This window comes from Carex rostrata, chromosome 4, assembly GCF_964058835.1.
Source record: "Carex rostrata chromosome 4, lpCarRost1.2, whole genome shotgun sequence".
Lineage (NCBI taxonomy): Eukaryota > Viridiplantae > Streptophyta > Magnoliopsida > Poales > Cyperaceae > Carex > Carex rostrata.
The window spans coordinates 12,425,396-12,450,777 of NC_135921.1; the positions used below are offsets into that span (position 1 = coordinate 12,425,396).

A 25,382-nucleotide genomic window follows, 5' to 3' on the forward strand; every position below is an offset into this window, starting at 1 on the left:
TGGAGTAAGCTAAACCACCTCTCTAGGTGGTGTAAGTTACTCCGGTTTAGCTCAAATCTTACTCCATCTTAAACTGTCTATGTTACTCCTCATTTGACTTCTTAAACGTGGAGTAAGGGGTTTACTCCACCTCTTACTCCACAACCAAACATGGCCTATATGATAACAGCATCAGCTATCATCCTGGAGTGCATAGTTCAGTTCATTTCTGAACTGATATCTGGATAGGAGACTGTTCCTTAGCTACCACTTACCCCTTTCTCTTTGAGCTTTGTAGTAATCCCCATATATCTCTACCAGAAGTAATTACCTCCAAAGGTCAAAGTGTTCAATTTATTAGAACTCTCACTGGGTAGTGAAATTTGAATGGCAAGAGGTTTTGCATATCCTAGATACATTTAATGTAGATGCTTCTCAAGATCAAATCACATGGCTTTTGGAATCTAATGGGAAGTTCTCTATGAAATCTCTATATCAATTTCTCAGTTTTGGAGGAATTCAGGAACTGCATACTATGGAATGGTGAAAGTTGAATATACCACCAAAAATTAGAGTGTTTATGTGGTTGCTTAGTAAAAATAGAATATTGACCAGAGATAACCTAGCTATCAAAGGATAGTTAAGTAACTAATTATGCCAATTCTGTCTTGATGAGGAAACAGTTGACCATCTCTCCTTCAATTAATTGTAGTAAAGCTAGACAGGTCTTGCCGATATTTTTAATTTTACCCAAAAAATAAATTATTTTATTATAAATAACCAAAATGATGACAAAATTTTATTTCTACCCAAACCGTAAATATTCCTTACGGTTTGAATTCTTAATTCGAACCGTAAATATTATTTACGGTTTGGGTAGAAATAAAATTTTGTCATAATTTTGGTTATTTATAATAAAATAATTTATTTGTTGGGTAAAAATAAAAATGTCGGCAGGTCTTGTTTTGGTTAGGCAACATGCCAAATTTTTTACCTGAATGGTTCACTTTTCAAGATATCCTTGAATTTGGATTTGCACTACCCACACAAACGAAACCATACTTCATAATTACTCTTAGTGCTTTTGCTTGGATAATTTGGACCTCAAGAAATAACATATGTTTTCAACAAGCCCCTGTATCAGCTGTTAGATCTTTAGTTACTCACATACTGGACAGGAGCTTTGGTTGAAGAAGACAAGTAGGAAAGAGATGCATGGTTGCCAGCCAACATGGATGACATCCCTTTGCAGGAATGGGATCCAACAGTTACAGGGCAAATTATTGATTCGACTGTGATGAAGATACTGATAGTTAGAGCACCTTAGGTTTATTAACATAGTGTCATTTTGTGTTTGCCCTGTGTGGCTTGCTATCTGGAATATTTTGGTTAGACTAATGTAGTTGCCTTTACATTGCTGGACATTGATGTATGTTTTGATTAGAATCTTTTCTACTTAGATACTTATGTAGGATGTAAGTTACTCGGTTTCTATATGAAACGGGTTTTATGTCTTATTTCCAAAAAAAAAAAAAAAAATTGAAATATCGACAGTACATATACAAACATAGTTTTGATTTAAAAAAAAAAAATTATGATGATAGTCAAAATGTATCAAAAAATTATAAATGTTAATAAAGAGTCCGGCTAGTATAACATCGGTATCATATGACACTAACTTTAAAATTAATTAAATAAATTTCAAACGACTAATCCAAACTATTCAAACCGATTTACTTTATGAGTGATGCGTTTACATACAAATTTTTTATATTTTCGAGTTATTTTAGTATCAAATTAAGTAGTAAAAATGTTGGAAAATCAATGTATTAAAATTAACTTAAAAACTCACACATTTGACCGCTTGACTTAATACTAAATAAATTCGAAAAATTATAAATTTTGATGTAAACACACAACTAATGAAGTAGAACGGTTTGAACGGTTTGGATTCACCGTTTAAAATCGAGTCGATAGGTTTTAGAGTTGATGTTATATGGGTTGATATGACACTGATATTATACTAGCCATACTCCTTAATAAAAAATAAACATCAATGGATCTAGAAAAATTAGATCTAAAATCAATTAAGATTGTATTAAAATCGTATGTTATACTTTAAAGCCCAAATCAAAACGTATATATAAACCTCTAAAACGGATATTATATTTTTTTTAAATCCGTATTCCAGTAGTTATCTATATCTGTATCGATATCCACTTTCAAATTAAAAACTGTATCCGATTCACATCCATTAAGATAATATCCAAACCGATATCTGCAAAATTTCAAATCCGCATCAGTCATATCCCAATATAAATGGATTGCACCTGTCACCAAGGCTGTGCTCCAAAAAGGAATGAAATGGAAACGAAAGGGAAGAGGAGAAGATAATGAACTGCCCACATCGCAACTCTACTCCAGGGGACGGTAATCTGAGGTAAGGAAAGGAACGTGCTACTGTAACAAGAGTAAACTCATGTGAAAAGCTACAAAATTCGTAACCCTAAATTATACAAAATTCGTAACCCTAAATTATACAAAATTCGTAACCCTAAATTTGAAGTGTAGGATTTACTGTAGCGAGAGAAACAACGCCCTCCCTCACCCTCTCCCTCTCTGTCCCTTCCCCTTCCTCTACGGAGGCTGATTCTGGAGCATAGCCTAAGCCACAAAACGACCATATGCACGCATTAATGCGACCTTTCAGCTCTACATAATTCTAATAGAAATAATCATAGACCATCATCACTGAATCTGCTCTCTGCTTAGTGTTGGTCATGGATACTAACGTTACAGGATGGACTATTTATTTTATGGCACAGTAGGTCGAAGGTCCAATAACCATACTCAGGCAGCACGGTGCACCAACAAGCAGCAATAATTACAACCTCTTACAGCTTCAAAACAGCTTAAAGCAATCCCAAAGCACACTTGAATTTGTCACTGATGAACTGACCACACCATTAGTGACACAAGCAGCACAAACCAACAATGTTCATTACTACAATCCATTGATATAAAGATTAACTAAAACAACCATTCATTTAATTGCAATAAGAGCCATCGCTCAGGACTGCTACAAGTTTTTGGACTCTCTAGAATACTACAAAAAACATAAAATGCAAAACATACAATAAAGAAACATGAGAAGGATTGCCGGTTCAGAAAAATCAACAAAGGATCTACACGTTCTTCTTCCCACTCAACTACCACCTGCAAGAAAGAAACTACTCAAATACAAAAAGGGGAGGCATAAATTATGTATTGTGCAAATTGACATACACATACATACCAGATTGGAACAGCCCGGTATCAGTAATCAACAATCTTGTATTTTTCAGTCCAATAGTTTAGTTAGTACACACATTTGTCATCTTTGCAACTATACTTTATGGGAATTCTCCACATTTATAAACAGGTTCAGGTATAATACCAGTATACCGCATGAATCAGGTACCAAGATGAATTGGCAGCATCCATACAGTACCCAGATGAAGTACAATTGATGGACAGGACCAGTGGTCAACATTCTTTACAATGTTACTCGGATAAGGACTAAATGGTAAAAATAATTATCAGAGAAAACAACAAAGTTTGCGTGTGGACCAGTTAACCAGCATAAGAAAGTATACCTTATTTATATACAAAAGATATTCCAATAAAGTACCAGATATGATTCTAATAGAACACGTCATCGAAGGATGAATCCAGCATGTCACTGAAGCTCCAGAAATTGACCATGTCAGAGAAGACATCCTGGCCCACATCACCACTCAGCAAGTTCTCAATAGAATCATCTGACCCATCCCCATTCATGTTTGAGTTTACCATCAACCATGTGCCCTGGTCAAGCTCCTGATCGGGTCCCACTTGCTGACCAGCATCGACAGCAGAGGTTATTTCAGGGATTAGGGTTTTTGACTCATTATCAAAGCTGAATGAATTGCTGCCCTGATCTGATGAGAGCACAGGTTTCTTCTTTGTGATTGGTGGATTAGGGTTTGCACGATTCCTCCTCTTCTGGCATGCGGGGCCCGGGGAAGAAGTGGGGAAGTTGACCTTGGCCTTGCTACCACGGATGCGCCGAGCCTCGATGTCATAGGCACGGGCAGCTTCCTCAGCAGTGTTGAAGGTACCAAGCCAGACACGCACACCTTTCTGTGGGTCCCGTATTTCAGCAGCCCACTTGCCCCAGGGGCGCTGGCGGATCCCACGGTACTCGTTCTTTCTCTTGCGCTTGCTAGCAGTTGAGCTGGCCACAGATGCAGGTCCCTTGCTTGTATATGATCCTTCTATTGAAAAGGAAGATTACATATATTTAAGGTATACCTATTGAATGATATTTATTAATTGAATAGAAAATTTCAAAGTTCAACAGCATAGAGAATGGAAACACTGGGGAAAGGAAAATAAAACATTAAGGAAAAAAGAAGGATATTCTGTCAACCAACCAGGCGTTCTGAAATCTTGAGATGATTAACAAGTTTAATTTGAGTGTCTTGATCCTTTGTGGTGTGAACTTTTCTTTATCTATGGTTCTTACCAGTGGGTTTAATATGGAAATTAATGAAGAAAATTAATACATTGAATGCGAAGATTAAAAGAGTAAGTTTCTTTTATGTAAGATTTGTGAGTCCTATACATGGGGTTTTTAATTTATTTTTAAATGTTTCAAATACTTAATGAAGGATCAACTTCAAAAGAACAATAAAAAATGTAGAAGTCATTATTAGATACAGGATCAAGAGAAGTGGACCATAACAAAACAGCAACCTGAAATAACTGAAGGGACCTTTATCTGCAGGAGTCCATAGGTTTTAGTCATTTTTTTTGTTAATTCCACTTAATTTGCTTGAAAAAAGACAGCCAGGTAATTGTTCCCTGATAGTTCGTCTCTAGTGCAATTCTTTGATTCAGAGGCGATAGAGAATGGGGTCAATTGACCCCCATTTTTTTTTTTTAATTTTTGATAATTATGTATGATTTCTATATAATATAGGGTAAAATTGACCCCCATTCTCCGTAGAATTTTTTATATGATTGACCTCCATAGTTCGAAAGTCTGGCTCCGCCCCTGCTTTGATTGTAGTAACATTGATTGCGCAAAAATTTTTCCAAATAGCAATAATCATGTTTTAGACATTTTTTTTCAGGTTTTAAACATTAGATTACACAAAAAAAATTGAAATAACAATAATCATGTTATAGACCTTTTATCAGGTTTTGAAGGCATAAAGCAAAATAAGAATTCAGAAAATTGTATCCATTCCCTTTTTGTTTTTCCTTATGTTTTACATCACAATTTGGTTTCGTTTCTGGTTTAAAGTTTGCATCATTTTTTTTTTTTGAGAGAGACCATGCCTAAATACAATTATGCTAACAGTATTTGCTCCACGTATGGAGGAGTTCCAAGATCCAATCTACCAGAAGTTCACATCGTTATTTATGTAGATTTAGTTATAGTTTTATAAACAGGAGAAGTTTTTTTTATACATGTAATCAAAGAATCCAGATATAATTTTGTGAAATCTTTTAATAAACCATGTATGCATCTTTATTTATTTGAAAAATGTGAATAGAGAATGTCACAAAAATATCATACTTTTTCCCATGATATATCAAAATATCAAGTATCTCCTTAAAACCTGAATCCCTTAAATCTAATTGCCAAAATGTAAATGTAACCTTCCAAATATGAAAAACACCCTACTTGCCACTTGTGTACTTACCTACTTCAAAACGGATACATGACCATATATAGTTATTTATTAATCCCTTTTACCCTGTATCATTAGATTTGACTATTGTGTCTTTAACTAATGAAAGTTGCGGATGAAATAGATAGAATTCAATGACTAAATGTGACGAGCACCTAAGCGGCTAAGAAGAGTTAGGCCTTCTTCTCAATGACTGTAGCAAATTATGTATAACTCCCAAGCTTATTTTATTTTCTTCCTATTGAAATTATGAAATCATGACAATTATTGCCCTTTATCATAATTAGGAAGCTTATATCCTACATGAAAAAACCATTTTACCAGCTGACTTATTTAATATAAATATATCGATTACGGTCTCTTGATGTAAAAATAATAGTGAACACCGCACCTAGGATCTTTATTTCTTTGTACTAAAAATTGAATGTATGATTGTTGAGCCTACTTCTTTTAAAAAGTAAATAACCTTTATCCTTAAATAGACAGAACTAAAACATACAAAACTGAACAGATCTAAACACTGGCAAAAAGTTAAGAACAAAAACTATAGTCCAGATGTTCCAAATTTGTTTGAAGTGGTTTATTTCGCTAAAGAGAAAAGAGTTATTAATACCCATGTCACCAAACCCCAGACTCCTGTTTTCAGTTTCCTGGACAATGCGATGCAAATGAAACAATAAGTCGATCACAAATAAGAAAGAAATTGTTGTTATACCCTGAGAAATTGTGCTCTTAGATTCGAAAGAAAAGGGTTTCACATCGAGAATCTTTTCAAACTCGTTTTCATCGAAATCGTCAAACTCCTCGAAATCCTCGGAGTCCTGCTCAAACTCTTCGAAATCGGCCTCAAAATCTTCGAAGCTCCCGATCTGGTCGGAAATAATCCTCCCCTTCGGGATTTTGCTCGATGCCTTTGCACGCTTCAGATCGGGCCAGAGGTAGTCAGCGGTGACCCGCCTTGATCGACCCGCCGTAGGGATGTAATCCGATAGAATCGCTCCGCCGCACATCTCGCTTTGCTCTCTCTCTCTCTCTCTCTCTCTCTCTCTCTCACTTTAATTATTTTCTGATGTGTTTTTTTTATTAAAAGATAATGGAACTGGTAATGAAGGGAAAGTAAAGAATGGGAGAAGTGCAAGTGAAGCTGGCAGTTCGGCAGATAGGACAAAGAAGTGAGAAGCTTACATGTATGATCTACTAATTCTGAAGCTTAAAATGAAACGAGTCAATATCATGCAATAGAAGTAAACTCACTACATGTAAAATTACATAAAAATGACAGGGTGGTTAGGAAGGAATCATAAAAAACCGGGTTTGTATTTTTTCTCCCGCCAGACCGTGAAGGGTCTTCTAGAAGAAAGATTGGTGATGGATTGGATTTGGGGTAAAGATATTAACAGAGTAGATTTGGCTCCATCCAGCGCACTGATTATAGAATCGAAACAGGGCTGCACATGTTTGTGCGCTGCATGAAACCAAAATTACTCTGTTAAAATATTTACCCTTGGATTTGCAGCGCGTATCTGGTTTGACCGAAGACCGATCCGGAAGGTAAGGAAAGATTTACTTTCAATTGGAAAAAAACAAAGAAAGAAAGAAAGGATTTAATAAAAGATTGTCAAATATGATTCCAAGCGAGAAAAGAGACGGCCATTTTTTTTAATACCCCAAAAAAAAAGAAAAATATTAAAAATAACCTCTGTTTTTGATTTTTTTTATATATGCCCTGACCGCCTGGAAACGGAGCGGACCAAAATTTTAGCAAACCGAAATTTTAGCAAACCGCCCATTGTATGGGCGCTTCATGCCATTACCAAACCGCCCATATAATGGGCGGTCCACTTTTTTTTTTTTTTTCTTTTTTTTTTAAGTTTTTTTTTTTTTTAAACAGAAATTTTTTTATTTTTTTTATTTTTTGTATTGAAATATTAGAAATATTGAATATATTTCTTTAAAAATAGATGAAATACAATATAATTTAATTTATTAGAAAGACTACAACAAATAACCAGGATCAATATTTTTCAGGCCGGATTTTTCGCGGCTGTAAGAAAAATTAATATATTTCTTTATGTGTTATTGGACAAAAATAAAAATGCTTAGATTCCGAGTAATTGATCCCGGTTCAAAAGTTACTTCTATGTATTCTAGAAAATATTATAATCCTTCTAGGACATTTAATTTATAAAAAGTTGTATCTATTTTTGAAAAAAAATAAAAACTTTAAGTTATTTAATAATTGTTATTCAAAAAGAATTCTCAAAATAGATACAACTTTTTATAAATTAAATGTACTAGAAGGATTATAATATTTTTTAGATTACATAGAAGTGACTTTTGAACCGGGATCAATAACTCGGAATCTAAGCATTTTTATTTTTGTCCAATAAAACATAAAGAAATATATTAATTTTTCTTACAGCCGCGAAAAATCCGGCCTGAAAAATATTGATCCGGGTTATTTGTTGCAGTCTTTCTAATAAATCAAATTATATTGTATTTCATCTATTTTAAAAAAAAATATTCAACATTTCTAATATTTCAATACAAAAAATAAAAAAATTTATGTTTAAAAAAAAAACTTTCAAAAAAAAAAAAATGAACCGCCCCAGGCTTGGGCGGTTTGGGGTTCTAATTTTTTTTTTTTTTTTTAAACAGAAATTTCTTTATTTTTTTATTTTTGGTATTGAAATATTATAAATGTTGAATATATTTCTTTAAAAATAGATGAAATACAATATAATTTGATTTATTAGAAAGACTGCAACAAATAACCCGGATCAATATTTTTCAGGCCGGATTTTTCGCGGCTGTAAGAAAAATTAATATATTTCTTTATGTGTTATTGGACAAAAATAAAAATGCTTAGATTCCGAGTTATTGATCCCGGTTCAAAAGTCACTTCTATGTAATCTAAAAAATATTATAATCCTTCTAGTACATTTAATTTATAAAAAGTTGTATCTATTTTGAGAATTCTTTTTGAATAACAATTATTAAATAACTTAAAGTTTTTATTTTTTTTCAAAAATAGATACAACTTTTTATAAATTAAATATCCTAGAAGGATTATAATATTTTCTAGATTACATAGAAGTAACTTTTGAACCGGGATCAATTACTCGGAATCTAAGCATTTTTATTTTTGTCCAATAACACATAAAGAAATATATTAATTTTTCTTACAGCTGCGAAAAATCCGGCCTGAAAAATATTGATCCGGGTTATTTGTTATAGTCTTTCTAATAAATTAAATTATATTGTATTTCATCTATTTTTAAAGAAATATATTCAATATTTCTAATATTTCAATACAAAAAATAAAAAAAATTTCTGTTTAAAAAAAAAAAGAAAAAAAAGAAAGAAAAAGTGGACCGCCCATTATATGGGCGGTTTGGTAATGGCATGAAGCGCCCATACAATGGGCGGTTTGCTAAAATTTTGGCCCGCCCCGTTTCCAGGCGGTCAGGGCATATATGAAAAAAATCCAAAACAGAGTTTATTTTTAATATTTTTCTTTTTTTTGGGGTATTAAAAAAAATGGCCGGAAAAGAGACCTTTCATGTGCGAACAATTTTTTTATTTATGTATCAACTTTGATATATTTTATATATCCTAATAACTTTTAAATTTTTTCATATATATCAAGAAAATTAAATTGATATAATAACTCTAGTTAATTTATAATTAATGTGTGATTTAAAAATAAATTGGTATTATTATATTTTTCTCTCTCTAAACTTAATTAATATTTCTAAAATATTTTTATTTAACTTCTTAAAAGTTCGAAAACTATTAATTAGAGATAATTAAAATTATTTGAAAGAAGAAAATACATACAACTAATTGGTAAGTTCCCAAGGTGTTTTTTGGCAAGGCCTCTTTTAAGTCTCCTTCAACTTTGTTAGCCGTTTAATCATACTGAATACCAGTTCCTTAGATTAAGATGACGTATTTTAGTCTCTTTTTGTCTGTATCTTAATCATTGCCCAGGTCTTAAGGCATATCTACCAATTATTTTAGCTTCCTTAGCTATTACTCACGAATTAAGACAACCGAACATCGGTTTCTTAAACCTCAACCTCCTTAAGACTTAATTGCACTGCATATTAAGAGATGTTGCCGAACAACCCTCAAAGTGAGAAATTATCAAATTCGCTTGCTGGACGAGAATAAAGAAGAAGAAAATGTGCGATTAAGACACTAAATTTCAAGGACTTTCGAAACATGAATTTCATAATATAGCATTTTTTAAAAATCAAATAATCTATGGAGAAAACAAGTGAGTTTTCCCCGCAATACAAACTAAGGCTATATTTAATTGTGAAGTAAAAAGTAAAGTAAATTCCTTACTCTACGTTTAAAGAGCTCAACAAGAAAATAAAAATAAAAGAAGTAACATGAAGTAAAAGATGAGTTAATATGAAATAACTCAAGTTATTTCATCTTTCTAAATAGAATCCATTATTACAGAGTATGGCTAGTATAACATTAGTGTTATTTCAGTCTATATAACATCAACTCCAAAATCTATTGAATCGACTTCAAATGGTGAATCCAAACCGTTCAAACCAACCTACTTCACTAGTTATGCGTTTACATCAAAATTTATAATTTTTTGAATTTATTTAGTATAAAAGTCAAGCGGTCAAATGTGTTAGTTTTTAAGTTAATTTTAATACATTCATTTTTCAAACATTCTTAGCGCTTGATTTGATACTAAAATAACTCAAAAATATTAAAAAAAAAATGTATGTAAATGCATCACTCATAAAGTAAATCAGCTTGAACGATTTGAATTAGTCATTTGAAGTCTATTTAATTAATTTTAAAATTAGTGTCATATGACACTGATGTTATACTAGCCGAACTCATTATTACAAGCATAAATTTATTTTTCAACATCGCACTTCTATCTAATCCATAACTTAAACTAATGAATAAATAAAATATGAAATATGAAAAGGAAAATAAAATAAGTAATTTAATTCCCATTAACATGACCTGACCTAAGATACTTTAAGATGAGTCAATATTTTATCGAAACCTGTTCAGAATATAAGAATATATCTGGTAAGTGGTAACCACGGTGGGTCAACCTTCTAACCCACGCCCTTTCTCTGATCCTCAGGTGCACCGAGGAATTGTTTACAAAATTACAAGTGAAGGCGACAGAATACATAAATTTGTGAGAAGGATTCAGACGCCATGTGCCCATGTGCATGAATTATCTATATTCTATACCAACGACCGAGTTCCTGACAGGCGGTGACCTTACCCAATAGGTCTCTGACACGAGATAGGAGTAGGTCCGACGGGCATTGGACCATTTTTAGATTTAATTAGCTCTAACACCGTATAATTAGCATAAAGATTTGTGCGCACGGAAATTGATACATATATGCACGGAATTTAATACTGAGCGCATGAATCTTGATACAATCGGATGGGCATCGGACCTACTCTGAACTGCTCTGACACATGACACTGTGCGGCAATGATAGAAGATACAAGACTAGATTACGCGAATCCTAGAAGGCTAGAATGATCATTCTCTTTTTAATTATTTGAAATTCTGCGTTAACCCCAGAACCTTCGGTTAATGCGCCGCTCTAATTAATTAATGAATTGAGCTAACTTATTCACAAGGTCGGAAGAATTTTCGTCAATGTCAAATTAAATTTAAATAACTTATCAGATTTAAACACATTAATTAATTAGATATTTATAAAAATAATAATGTTTTGACTTATATTTTTAATACCCTGACTTATAATTAATATCACCAATTATAAGAAATGAGCTACGCTACTAGTAAAACACATTGATGCTCCATGACACTATATTTTTATTTTGAAAATTCAAATGACTGATCCGAACCGCTCAACATGATCTCCATATTGAAATGTGCTTGGAGACCAAATTTTACAATTTTTTGAACTTTTTTACTATTTATTAAACAATTTTGGAAATCGCTCATCCGATGGTCCAGAAATTTTTACTGTTTATAGCAAAACAACAATTTTCAAAATTGCTTAATAAATAGTAAAAAAATTCCAAAAAATGTAAAATTTGGTCTCCAAGCACATTTCAATATGGAGATCACATCTAACGGTTCGGATCAGTCGTTTGGACTTTCAAAATGAAAATACGGGATGGAGTACAACGTGTTTTACTCCATGGAATAGTGTAGCTCATCTCCCAATTATAATTCAAGAAATTCATTTTGATTTAACACTAAATTTAACCCGAATTACAAATCAAACATTCAGAGGAGGGCAAAAAATTTACAGGAAAAAAAAAATCGATTGGTACCAATAGATCACCACTAAAATTCTTGATACCGATCACCAATAAAATTCAAAATCCAAAGTCCAAAGAAGACGGCCCATCCCTATGCTACAGTAAATCCGCCTGTGCTTATTCAACTCAGTGCGTTACCACTTGGCAGTTAGCAGAATAATCTCGATACAATGTTCATGTCCTGTAAATACGATGAGATGGGAATTCGTATCCTCTGCATTAACTCAAAAAAGAATCTTTTAATTAATGCATCTAGACTCCGATTTAATTTAAAATTTGTATAAACTAGATCCACACTAATATTAAAGAACTTCTGAAAGCTGTGATCGAATTGGCTCTGTTTAAAATTAGACGGTCAAAGTGGATTAACTCATGAGATGGGTGTAGATACTGAAATTTTTTTAGTTAGTATCTCATAAAATCAGAATTAAATGATTATCACCCAATCAGTCATATTTAAAATCATACCACTCGTGCATATTTAATCGGCACATCAAATTAAAATGGTACGCAAATAAGGATGCGCACCAATTTGGTCCGCTAACTGGGTATGCTCACTAAGTTTTTTTTTTTTTTTTGCAATAAATTCATATACAATTCATTTATTTCTTGAAAAGTATGCACGATAGGGGTTTTTTCTTTTATTCTGATTACCGAGGTGCATGTGCTCGCACCGAATTATATATCATTTATTTGGCAGATATGATGTGCACCATTACCGAGGTTCACAATTCATTTATATGATTCATCTGTACTGAATTTATTACAAAACAAAAAAATAACGTTGTGCGCATCTCCAGTCTGTGCACCAATCCAATTTGGTATGCCAACTGAATCAACGTGGGCGGTAGATTTTGAAATATGACTTAAAGTGTGATAATCATTTGAGATGCTAATTAAAATTTTTTTGGTTGCAGATATTCACGGTGCATTTTTTGCCCACGCAGCATTGCAGTGTTCAAGTCGGATTTTAAATTGGACTAATTATTGTTGTGATCATAAAAACTTCTAAATATTTAATTTCTCCATCAAGATTTAAAAATTGCTTATTTATCCTCTAAAACAAACCACCTTTTTCGTTTCTCCCTTATTAATCCAATCGTATACTTTTAGGTGAGCTTATTTTAATATATTATCTTAAATGAAATCATAAATAGTTAGATTAAAGGAAAAAAATGTTTCGTGATGTCATAAATAAAGGAGCATAAAGAGCAAAATGATTCATTAATTATTCTCGTACAAATAAGACATAAATGAATAGAGAATGGCAATGAAAATGTATAAAGGTACAGTAAGACTAGGCAGAAGATAATCAGGAAATATACGTTATATAACAAGTTTAAATAAAAATTTAAATTAGATTAAAGAAAGAGAAAATGAAAAGGTTTATTTTTAATGGAGAAATAAATAATTTCAAATTTAATAGAAAAACTATTTTTTTATTTTATTTTATGGATATGGCGAGTAAATCTTTTTTTGGGTTGAAAATCTGTAGGCAATTACATTGTTACAAAGTAGTTATTACATAAGGTTAGACAACGAGTGTCTGTGAAAACATACAACTAGACAAAACTAAAAACACATAGAGGTACGTGCATTATGTGGATGCAAATTTGATCATTCTTGCTTGATTGGGGTTATAGGAGCCTAGTGATGGCATCCTCTGTACGCATATCACAACTGAGAAGGCGCTGAATCCAAACCAGACTAGGAACTGAATTAATCAGCTAAGAAGGCACTGAATCAAATCAACAAGCTCAGGATAATCATCTCTAAACAGAAAGAGAAAAAGAAAGGCAGAGGAAGATGCACAAAGTAGTACAAAACAACACAAACATTCAAACTAAAAACTGAAGGTATACATACTGTACACAGACGGAAGACCACTCGCTCTTCAATCACCGAAGAAGAGAAGACAACCACAACTGATCCATTACTTAAGTTTGATCTTAAAAGATAGAAACAAAACTTTTTTTTCTCTTTTCCAATTAGCTCAGATCGCTTTTCTTATCTCACTGCCGCTTGGGCATCCCTTTATTCTTATGTCCAATTTTTCAAGTAAATCGGAAATCCGGTGCCGTAGTTTAAAAGAAAAAGGGACCTAAAAAATTTAACTTCAAATACAGGCTAACGTTTAGGTGATAGGATTCCAGCAAGCCCAAGAGCATAAAATAGGCCCATCTCCTAAATAAAATCGATAGCCCAAAACCTTTCTATTGTTTTGCCACTATCATTTGTCCCAGTTCAAGCAAAAGAAAAAGAAAAACGAGAGGAAAAATGGCGGGAAGTTGCCTCGTTTTCGCTCTTTTCCACTAGACCCCTACAAACCCAATCTCAATCGAAACCCTAACCTGAATCTCCGATGCTCTGGAGTTTGACTACGAGCTAAACCCGATTACTGCTAGATCCAATGGGAAGAGAGGAGGAGGAACTGAAGGCCGCTAAGAGGGGGTACAGAGATGCAGAGAGAGAGGGAAACCACGAAGAGGAGGCTAGATGGGCGAATGTGATTGGAGACATACTAAAGCGGAGTGGCGAGTACGTGGAGGCGCTGAGGTGGTTACGTGTTGACTATGAGGTGTCGATCAAGCATCTTCCACAAAAGCAGTTGCTACCTACTTGTCAGTCCCTCGGGGAGGTTTACTTGCGGCTTGATCAGTTCAAGGAGGCTCTTATATTCCAGGTATTTTCTTGTTTTTTTTTCCATTTCTTTTTTGATAGATTTTACTCCAGAACCAGCCTCGTGCATACCATACTGGTTCCTTGAAATGTGTTTCTTTCCATTTACTTGCATTACCTTTAATTGAGGTTTTTGTGCTGGATTAAGGCTCAGTTTGGACCTAAAAAGGTACTAAGCCTATTAAGTACAGTGCTTGTGTGTATCCTTATTCCTTAGTCCTTACTCCGTGTTCGGTAAACAATGAATAAGAGGTTTAAGCCTCAGTTAAGCTGCCAAAATGTGAATTAGATAGGCCAGCCTAACAGGGCTTAAGTCTAATTTTATTTTAGGCCTCCAAATTATCTAGGTGGTTTAACCTTTATTCCATCCTGTGACATGTGAAATCCATGGCATGTGCTGGTTTATGTCATGAATCAACTTTAGGTCTGAACCAAAAATGAATAATCTAGGCCAGCTTAAGTAGGAGTAACTAACTTGGGCCTTTTTAACTTTAGGCCTCAACGAAACACCAACCGTATAGTACCAACTCGGCCTGTATTAATCTGCACTGTTACTTATTTTTCCACTACGACCTGGTTTGGCATTTGACTTGATTGTCATTGCTTCCCCATTCTAATTCAATATTCTGCGGAAAACAAGTTAAGATCTTCTATTCCCAGATTTAACTAGAAAGCCCCAAATAAACCTAATTAACTGATCCTCCTTTGTACTGGAATCCAATTGTTTTCACACATTGCTTTCAACCAGTTGCTATACATTAATCAGCCTACTAACTCCTATCACACAATAGAAAAAGCATCTCCAACTGGCGAAAGATTCGGACGACCTGATTGAGCAACAGCGAGCTAGCACACAGCTGGGCAGGACGTATCATGAGATGTTTACTCACTCTGAGAGTGACCACTATGCAATCCAAAATGCAAAAAAGTACTTCAAGTTGGCCATGAAACTCGCCAAAGCCCTAAAACAGAATCCCCCTCCTTGTGCTAAATTCTCTTTCTTTCTGAAAGAATTGATTGACTCCTACAACAACATGGGCATGCTCGAGATGGACCTTGATAACCTTGAAGAGGCTGAGAAATTTCTCCTTCGCGGGCTGAGAATATGTGATGAAGAGGAGGTTAATCAGAATGACGATGCAAGAAGCCGGCTGAACCATAATCTCGGTAGTCTATATACTACACTCCGTAATTGGTCCAAGGCAAAGGAGCATATAGAGAGAGACATTGTTATTTGTCACAACATAGGCCACTTACAAGGGGAAGCAAAGGGGTATATTAACTTGGGAGTGTTGCATTACCAGGTGCAAAAGTACGCTGATGCAGATCTTTGTTATCAAAAGGCGTATAAGATAGTGAGATCTTTAGAGGACGAGGATGCATTGATTAGGCAGATAGATGAAAATATCGAGACAGTTAAAAAGGCGACAGTGGCTTTGGAGGATTTAAAGAGAGATGAGCAGAGGTTGAAGAAACTGGAGAGGGCTGTAGCTGATGCAAAGGGCGCATCAAGCGAGAGGAAGTGGTTGCTTGAGGAGCTTGCTTGCCTTGATGGTCTGATTGATAAGTCCTTCATGATTAGTGCTTGGGTTAAGGTAATAATACTACTTGAATTGTTTGGAGGATTAATTGTTGATTGTTTCACTTTGAAGTGTAAATTTACCTCTGTAGTGTAGTTGCCGAATAAAGCCACAAAAGTAACAACAAGCTGGTGTTATTTTCCATTTATTATTTGTTCAATTAGGGCAATACCATGTCAGACCAATATTTAGCTGTGCTTCTTTAACTAGTGTATTAGTCCAAGCAATTTATTTTCTCCAAATGAGATATCTCTTTATGTGATTCAGCATAGAGATTTTGCTAAAAAGAAGAAGAAAGTGACAGAGTTGGTTTGTGACAAGGAGAAGCTGGGTGATTCCTACTTATGCCTTGGAGAGTCTTATCAGAAGCTCAGAAATTTTGCCAAAGCTCGAAAATGGTATATGAAAAGTTGGAACATTTACAGATCCATTGGAAATTTCGAGGTACGACTCCAACAATGGGATTCACATTATCAAATAAAAAAAATAATATTTAAATAAACAATGAATGTTGAACTCTTCCAGGGACAAGCATTGGCAAAAATAAACATAGGAGAGGTTCTAGACAGTTCTGGGGACTGGGCTGGGGCATTGCAAGCCTTTGAAGAGGGCTACAGGTAAAATTGCTGAGCTAAACTCGTGTTAGTATTTTTCTTATAATTTGTATGTTAATTGTGCATGTACATGTGCATATTCTAATATAGGCATTATCCTAAGATGTTTTTGCAGAGCAACCAGAATTTATGCCACATTTAAGTACCTTTTTTTTTTTTTATAAAAGGGCCCCGGTACACCTCAGCGTCTTTTAGATGCTATTCTCGAGAATTGAACCTGCGTTTCTCTATAGAGAGACGAGGGCTCTTGCCACTGCACTAAGCCTGTGGTAATAATCTACTTCTGGCAGTAAGATGTCTAACTGTGGTTTTAATATATTACAGAATGGCAGCTAAAGGTAACCTACCGTCAGTGCAGCTCTCTGCACTAGAAAACATGCACTATAGCCACATGATCAGATTTGACAATGCCAAAGAAGCAGAGTAAGATTGTCTACCCGAGCGAAGTTTTCTATTGCTTGGATTATACATTAGCCTTTTATTTTGGTTTCCTTCCATCCAAATAGTTCCTTGAACAGTTTTGAGTGCCTTTATTTTACTCATGATTTAAGGACTACGGTATCCCCCCTGTAATGGTACCTCACTGTATATACCTTCATTATACCTTCACTTCTTGAAATCTCAATGGTACACCTAAACAAAAAGATAATAGTCTCATGTAAAATATTTCCTCTTTTTTTGTATTGCAGGAAGTTGCAACTCGAAATAAAAAACCTGAAGCAAACAGTAAATGCTGGAAACATATTACAAGACACCAACAAGGATCGCTGCTCAGAAACTTCTACCGATGGTGACGAGTCTGACGGGGCATCATCCAGTGGGACTCTTGGTCCCTGTATATCATCCCCCACAAATAAAGATGAGCTGAACATAGGCAGACTTGGTACAGAAGATATTGTTGTCGATGTTCCTCTTTCTTCGCTTGTTCAAAGGAGAGGCAAGAGTAGGAAGCGCAAGGTCTCTTTGACAGAAGGACCCACAGAACCTGCTTTACTTAGAACCTGCACTGAAAATGAAATTGGCCGAAAGCGGGTTCGTGTGGTGATATCTGATGATGAATCTGATGATGAATCTCATTATAAGATGGATTGTGTTAGAAGGGATGTTACGTGCTCAGTTGAAGATGTGGCTACCTCTGAAGGAGGTTGGTTATGCTTCTTACATTAGATCAGTACCAATATATAAATAGGTCAGTTATCCAAATGGAAATGTAATCAAATTACAATTATGCAGAGTCTATATTGGTACCAAATGTCTGTAATTTAATTAAATCCTTCCCTACATCGTAACACTATACTGGATCCTATCTGCTAAATAATTCTACCTCAAGCCCGGAATCAATTGTTCTGCATATGCATTCATATCTAATCAGAGTTGGTAATGCCTGAGTTTTTATCATTTTTCTTTATAATGATTATAAAGCAGTTCTCTTTAATTTTCAGTGAACGGGACAGACATACCAAATTGCACTGACAAAGAGCAGGTATGTTACAGTTCCAATTAACATTCACGCGCTCCAACCATTTATCGATACCATAAATTCCCCCAACTTGAACTGTACTTGTCATCTTTCCTTTCAGATGAATCATGTCTCTCAACCAAAAGATGCGATAAGCAGTGCTAGCATGCCTTGCCCTGGTGAAGAAAGCATCTGCTCTTTCAAAAGCCCTGTTTTCACCAGAGAAGACGACACAGAATTCAGGGTGTCAGGTGGAGCATCTGCATCTGCCTCAAAATCCATAGCAAGTGGTTCCAAGGCTGACAGAACCCAAATTTCCAGTAGCTTTCCTCAAAGGGAAAACTCTTCAGGCTTTGTTCCACCTGCTCAGGGACACTCTGTAAGTTTCTGACACTAAAACTGAAAGAAATTGAATTTTTATATATATGGAGACTTCACTTGTTATTCTGCCTCATTTTTTTTATTCTTTATATTTTTAAATGTGTAAGTAGACTGATTGTGGCAGCTTGTCATTTGGTGGAAGGAAGATTAATCTATAGGTGGCACTAACCTTTTAATTTTAACTGATGTAGGAATTCTTGGCTTTCAAGATTGCGGATGGGATGATTTATGTTGACATGAGTTCTAGCATGCAAAATGGGAGTCTTTGCATTGAGGATCTAAAAGCTGAGGTGGCGTGTGTATACTTTCTTCAACTATCTGATGACAGGAGGGTCAAAGGTATTTTTAAGATGGACTATTTACCACAGGAAATGCACCTTGTTGTTGTCATTGTACTCTATTGCGTCTGATGATTAATTGTGATTTTTTACATGTTCTTAGGTTTGCTTCCTATTATTGGGCAGTTTAACTGTTGTGGGACGGAGCTAGAGCCCTGCCAATCCATTGAAGATGTGAAATCTATCATATCTGAGCAGAAGTGTATCGAACTATTTATCACTGGTAATGTTTCTTTAATTGTTTTGCTCGATTTTCATGCTCGTATCTGAGGATTTAATAGTTGTATTTCACCAGTTATGTAATTTCTCATAATTGTTAGGATGGGTGCCAAAGCGGCTGATGAAATTGTATGTTGATTCTTGCACAAAGCTATCAGAGGCTCCTAATGTGAAGCTGCTGAAGAAGCTGTACAATCTGGAGGCATGATTTTTGTATTCTGAAATACTTTACAAGTGGATAGTTAGCGTAATTTTATAGTTTGTTTGTAATACAGTAGATAGTTAGTGTAATTTATAAGTTCCCCAAGCTCCTGTTTCAGTCTCTGGACATACCGACTTGTGTAAATGTGGTTCTCATCATCATCATTTTGGTCAACAAGTGATGGAATTCTTAATTAGCATTTTTGCACAACAAGTCATTTGGTCATGAGTCAGTTTGTTTGTTTTTTTTGACTAAATGACTTATTCACTATAAGTGCTAACTGTGAAATTGATGATCATCCTACTAAAAGAATGGGCAGGGCTGACAATGATGTACTAAAGGACCAAGGTGGCAACTATTGAAACTTTAGGGACTAAACGGGAAAAGATATTGGACAATGTGTAATTTAATATTCAGAAAAATAATTGTAATGTAAATACTAGTGGTGCTTAACCAATAAAGCTGAGAAAGCCAACTCTGCATTTGACAGGTGTCAGAAGACGAGATTGTAGTATCTGATTGCTGTTTACAGGACCTCTCTGCCGTGCCTTTTGTGAATGCATTGAAGGCTCATAAAACAATTGCAGTTTTAGATATTTCTCACAATTTATTAGGTAAGTTGATTGCTTTAGCTATATTTACTTGGTTTATTTCTTACAATTTACTAGGTAATTGTTTTGACAAATTTAATTTCTGTTGATTTTTTCTATAATAGTAAATTGTAAGTGTGATTTTAATTTTTTTTTCCAGGAAATGATACAATAGAGAAGCTGAAGCAGATATTCATTTCCTCCAGTCAGAAGTATGGTGGTTTGACTCTGGACATGCATTGTAACCGATTTGGGCCCACAGCTTTATTTCAGGTGTTTGAACTTTTCCCCAGTTGTATCTTGAAGAATTATTTATAAAAGAAAGTTTTTGATATTTGCAAAATAAACCTTTTGGTGTTGAAAAAATTCAAAGCATCGTTCTTGCTTAGTTAGACTTTACCAATGTTAGATCATACTTGACCAAGACGGTTAGGAACAAGATAATTGTTTCTTGTAAACTATATTCTGTGCAAAGACTTTGTGATGCAACTTTGTCAATGATTAACAAAATAATAAATTAAAATTATTTTTTGTCCCACAAATGCTTCAACTTCTATTTCGGATTTATATTTCAAATGGAATCCAAATGTCAAATCCAAGTTTCGATCATTTTTGTGTACATGTAAGATTGTGTGATTTTTGGAGCTCATTTTCTACTTGATCAAGAGACCAAATAAGACTGAAGCTAGTTAACTGTGATAGATTGAGTTTAGGGTTTTTTAAAAAAGTGAAAAACATTGGGGTGAATTGATCCTATTCTTCTTTATTCTATCGACCACTTGATGGTGAATCATTTTTATTTACCTTTTCCATTGCTTTGTTTTTGAATACTGAATAATCTGGAGTCCTTTTGCAATTTACAAACGACTTAAAATGTTTTTCTCTTGAATTCCTATTTAAGCTTCCAAGTATGGTGGACCATGTGGCACATATATAATCATGGGTATTGTATCCAATAGGATACTGATACGGTGATACGTAGGTTTTGGGATAAATATGTTTTGACCCCTTGACTAACGCGCGCGGGGGGGCTGACTAGAAAATTTATATTGGTGGTGCTGAAATGTAAAATGTTTAACGTGTGGTAGGTGAGATTTGAACCAAAGTTGCCACAACCAGTCAACAACAATGTGGAATTCTAACCACTAGGCTACAAGCACACATTTGATATTTCATGAGGGAGGGGGGGGGGGGGGGGGGGCTTAACTATATAAAAACTTAAAAAGAAAAAAAATAAAAACTTAGAAAAAAAAAAGTTGCTTTATAATATTTATAATTAAATTTTTTAAAACCATAGGGGTGGCTAAGCACCCTTTTGGTTGCATTAAGATCTACCCCTGATGACTAAGTACCAATATGCAGATATGTGAGTGTCCTGTGTTGTATGAACGACTGGAAGTACTTAACCTCTCTCAAAACCGCCTTACAGATGCATGCAGTTCTTACCTTTTCACCATCCTGCAGAATTGTAAAGGTATCTTTTTTTTTTCCTTTCTCTTTTTCTCTCTTGCATATTCTCTTATGAATAATCCCAACTTCACTGCTGATATACCTCTAATGTTGTTCCAGCACTTTATAGCTTGAACATAGAACAGTGTTATATCACATCAAGAACAATTCAGAAGGTTGCTGATGCACTGCATGAAGAATCTGTCCTTGCACATCTCTCCATAGGTACTGTTCCAACTAAAACAAGGGCTGTTGGATTTTTCTAACCTTTTTTTTCTCTCTTAGGTTTAGTTGCATGTTTTTCTTTCTCGTTTTCAGAAACATCTATGAATCTTGGTATTTGCAAAAGGCACCCATTTTAAATCGTAAGGAGCAATCTCACGGAATGTTTTGTCTTTAGAATTGTTTCCAGAACAATGCTGCCTCTTTGGCTCTTCCATTATCTTTGCATAAGCCACTGTTCATTGTAATATATACTCTGATTAATAAGTGATTAGTGTGGCACTACTAGTGCAATGTAATTAGACAAATTGTAAGAGGCGAAGAACTAGGACGGGAACTTGATTGAGGAGAACATGCGTATAATTGTCCCCCATCTGGGGTCTAAATGGTTTAAAATGTTGAAATTAGAATAATGGCAATGAGATCATTTGTAATATTTTTGCACACCCAGGTACTGGTCATTTAGTTATGGACCTTGTCCCTGCTTCTTTTGTGCATGTCACAAACCATTTTCAAACACTGTTGAGCTGTGATATTTTCTCGAAGTTCCTTACTATATATATTTCACCTATAAATTTTATTCATTGGCAGGGAAAAATAGCCCGATATCTGGGAATGCCATGATCAATCTACTCTCCAAAGTTGCATCCTTGAAAAGGTCAGCACAGTAAATTTATTTGTTATAATTTTGTGGTGTGCTAGCACGCTTTTAAGTTGATTTTGTATGAAATTTCCGATTATTACTGCAGGTTTTCAGAACTAAGCCTTACTGGTATTAGACTCAACAAACTCATACTTGACCAATTATGCAAACTTGCCAACACAACAAGTCTTTCTGGCTTGTTTCTAGGGGCTACTTCAATTGGAACTGTAAGCTTTCTTTTACCTTTTCTTTATCCCTTGTTTGGTTTATGTTTTTGATAAAAGCTAGTTTTTTTCTGCAGACTCTAATTTTGCCGTGTATTGTAAAAATCGGAAAAAGTTTTGTTCCATGATTTCATGCTAGAGTACCATTTGACCCTAGCTCAGCTGTAAAATCCTGGCAAAGCACATGTGAGCAAAAGAAACTGGTTACTTGGTCTCTACTGACTGGTATATAGAGGTGCTGTACCTGTACTGGACCCAATGGTGACATACCGGGGTTTATTGTAACATGTGTATATATCAACTAGGGTAGGATGGAGCTATAATGTTGATAGATGCACTATCGAGTGGGTCTCAGGAGCTGCTGAAACTGGATATGTCCAGTTGTTGCCTGAACTCTCAAGCTTTTGCAAAAGTATGCCGTGATTTCTCAGCACTAAACGGCATTGTTCATTTGGACCTCTCTGGGAATATCTTAGGTCAAGAGGTTAGTTTTCAGAATTCTTTGAGAATTTAGTTCATATAGTTATGAAAAAGAAAAAGGTTGCAGTCTTGTGATTTATTATCAGATGTAAGTAAATGCAGCACGTGTCGATCTTTATTCAGTATTTTTTATTCTTTGTATTATGCCCGACTTTCTTTTGATGACTATTGCTGCATTTCCTGCTAAAAAAAATTGTGAACTACTTGGTCCACTTCAGTATTTCAGGGCAATTAATTGATTCTTCATTGGTCACAGATCTTAGAATCGAACAATTTATTTTGCTGTTGTATGAATATTAATTGTTTGCCGATGCTAAAAGCCAGGGATCAGAAGGGATGATGTCACTACTGGTGAATTCACTGAGTAGTTTGAGAACACTGATTTTAAACCGGTGCAACCTCGGGTTATCTGGTATTGTATCATTAGTTCAGTCTTTGTCAGGTCAGTAAACTCTTTCCAGGGGTAATGTGTGAGTTTGGTAATTTCACCAAGTAAATTTTTTTCTAGGTCATAAATACTATTATTACTTTGCATGTTCTTCTGAATCTTTGGAGATTCTTTGTGGCTTTTTGGTATTCTACAAATAATTTGGCAAAAGGTCATCTCACACATTAATGATTTTGTTTGTATTATGAGGGTTTTAATTATTCTTAAATAATTTTATACTCCAAATACTTGTGTGTGGCAATTTAATGAACATCAACTTAGAAAATTACTCTATCTAACACTTTTTTCATTCAACTTTTAGACAATTACTCTTTGGAGGAGCTACACGTGGCGGAAAATACAAGCACTGCCTTGAAAAAAGCCTTACCACGCACTCCCAGGCTTCATTGTTTATCACCTACAAATGAAAACCATAAACCCAGCTCTAACCGAGAAGAAACAACTAATTGCATAACCAGCACCAAGTTTGACAATTTGGAAGTTGCTGATAGTGAAGATGATGAACCTGGAATCAATACTAGCAACGGTAATACCAACAAAAATAATAATAATTTATCCAAGTCTGATGCGAGCTGTGCCAGCTCATTCCATGAGGGACCACATGCGAGCTCTCAGGTAGTACAAGAACTTTGTGACGCTATAGTGTGCGCCAAACAGTTGAAGATGATTGATCTGAGCCGAAACGGGTTTGAAAATAATGCAGTCGAGTTGTTGTACTCTGCATGGGGTTTGGGTTCGGGTTCGAGAGGTGACATCTTGACCCGCAAGCATATTGCCAAGGATTGTATTCATTTTTATGTTGATGGGGTTATGTGCTGTGGTGTAAAAACATGTTGTAGAAAAGAGTAAGAAAAACATGGAGGTTTCGTAAGTTGAAAAACTAGTTTTATGGGTTAGCTAGATTTGAGATTCTCCATTAAAGTGCCTGCATTTGTAATTACTGGTATAATTGTTCTGGACCGGTAAATAAATGGGTTATAATACTACTAATATAATGATATTCTACTATATCTGCAATGAGGGAGGGAAGTCTTGTATCCTTGAATTCTTATCCAGTCAGGTACCTGACCTAGTAGAATGAGATCTGGACCGTTTATTTTAATTAGACATGGATCTCAAAGATTCCTCATGCATCACAGATCCGAATTATAATCGTTAGGCTGGGATTATTAAGAACCAGGATATGGGCTCATTTAATCCTTGTAAGACAACACGGTGAACAGGAAATTAATTTTTTTTTTCTTACATCAAGCCCGTAGGAAAATTACAACGTATATGATACTCCCTCCCAATTACAATTACTCAGAACCTATAAAAGAATTTTGTAAAAATAAAGAAGTAAAACCTGAGTAGTCCCGCCCATTTTCCCTTCCTAATTTTACTAAACTATCTGCTATCATATTACTCTCTCTATGAATAAAAGTACAATCAAAATCCTTATATTTATATTTATAGGAAATTAATTCTAGAGTCTGTCTATATTTATAGGCCTTAATATGTAAATACACTGTTGGTACAAATTTGAGACTTTCTTAAAGGATTGGAGATAAATGGGACCTAGTAAGGCTCTGTCCAATTTTTTCTTTTTTTGACTACCTTAATGAAAATGCAATTTTTTTTTCTTTTTTTGACTACCTTGATCAAATTTATCTTTTTTAAATTTACTAACATGAATAAATACATGCATCAATACACCATAAGGGTATTTCAAGGTGATTTTGATATATTTTTGAATTAGCACTAATAATAAACTAATGCCTATGCAAATGATACATTTTATATATCATACAAAAATTTTGGTAAATTTAAAATCTCAACTGAGCTTAGATTTTTTAAAGGCGCATGACAGGTA

General features: G+C 34.6%; 2 protein-coding genes and 1 long non-coding RNA gene across 6 annotated transcripts; 1 reads left to right on the forward strand and 2 right to left on the reverse strand.

Moving 5' to 3' along the window:
* Window positions 1-2,170: 2,170 nt before the first annotated feature.
* LOC144553419 (uncharacterized) lies at window positions 2,171-2,781 on the reverse strand. The gene is made up of 2 exons (XR_013511368.1): window positions 2,661-2,781; window positions 2,171-2,326 (listed from the first exon to the last, which is right to left on the reverse strand). It is a non-coding gene; the product is annotated as an uncharacterized LOC144553419 (long non-coding RNA).
* Window positions 2,782-2,974: 193 nt separating this feature from the next.
* On the reverse strand, window positions 2,975-6,827 carry LOC144553418 (ethylene-responsive transcription factor 1-like). Of its 4 annotated transcripts, none has more exons than XR_013511367.1 (3): window positions 6,415-6,821; window positions 3,597-4,274; window positions 2,975-3,173 (listed from the first exon to the last, which is right to left on the reverse strand). XR_013511367.1 is itself a non-coding variant. In XM_078301568.1 (3 exons), exons 1-2 carry the CDS (start codon window positions 6,707-6,709, stop codon window positions 3,661-3,663), a joined length of 909 nt encoding a protein of 302 aa, XP_078157694.1. In that variant the 5' UTR covers window positions 6,710-6,827; the 3' UTR covers window positions 2,975-3,195; window positions 3,615-3,660. The 4 variants fall into 4 exon arrangements, 3 of the variants coding, with proteins under 3 accessions (XP_078157694.1, XP_078157695.1, XP_078157696.1); XM_078301568.1 differs by having other exon boundaries at window positions 2,975-3,195; window positions 3,615-4,274; window positions 6,415-6,827; XM_078301569.1 differs by having other exon boundaries at window positions 2,975-3,195; window positions 3,650-4,274.
* A 7,398-nt stretch (window positions 6,828-14,225) lies between these two features.
* On the forward strand, window positions 14,226-24,512 carry TSK (tetratricopeptide repeat (TPR)-containing protein). Its single transcript, XM_078301571.1, has 20 exons — window positions 14,226-14,685; window positions 15,473-16,276; window positions 16,529-16,705; window positions 16,787-16,878; window positions 17,200-17,298; window positions 17,565-18,019; window positions 18,318-18,358; window positions 18,456-18,713; window positions 18,907-19,054; window positions 19,157-19,276; window positions 19,374-19,474; window positions 19,965-20,088; window positions 20,225-20,337; window positions 21,427-21,538; window positions 21,634-21,738; window positions 22,327-22,393; window positions 22,485-22,605; window positions 22,913-23,086; window positions 23,407-23,524; window positions 23,832-24,512. The coding sequence occupies exons 1-20, from the start codon at window positions 14,413-14,415 to the stop codon at window positions 24,377-24,379; spliced, it is 4,050 nt and encodes a 1,349-aa protein (XP_078157697.1). The 5' UTR covers window positions 14,226-14,412; the 3' UTR covers window positions 24,380-24,512.
* Window positions 24,513-25,382: the final 870 nt, after the last annotated feature.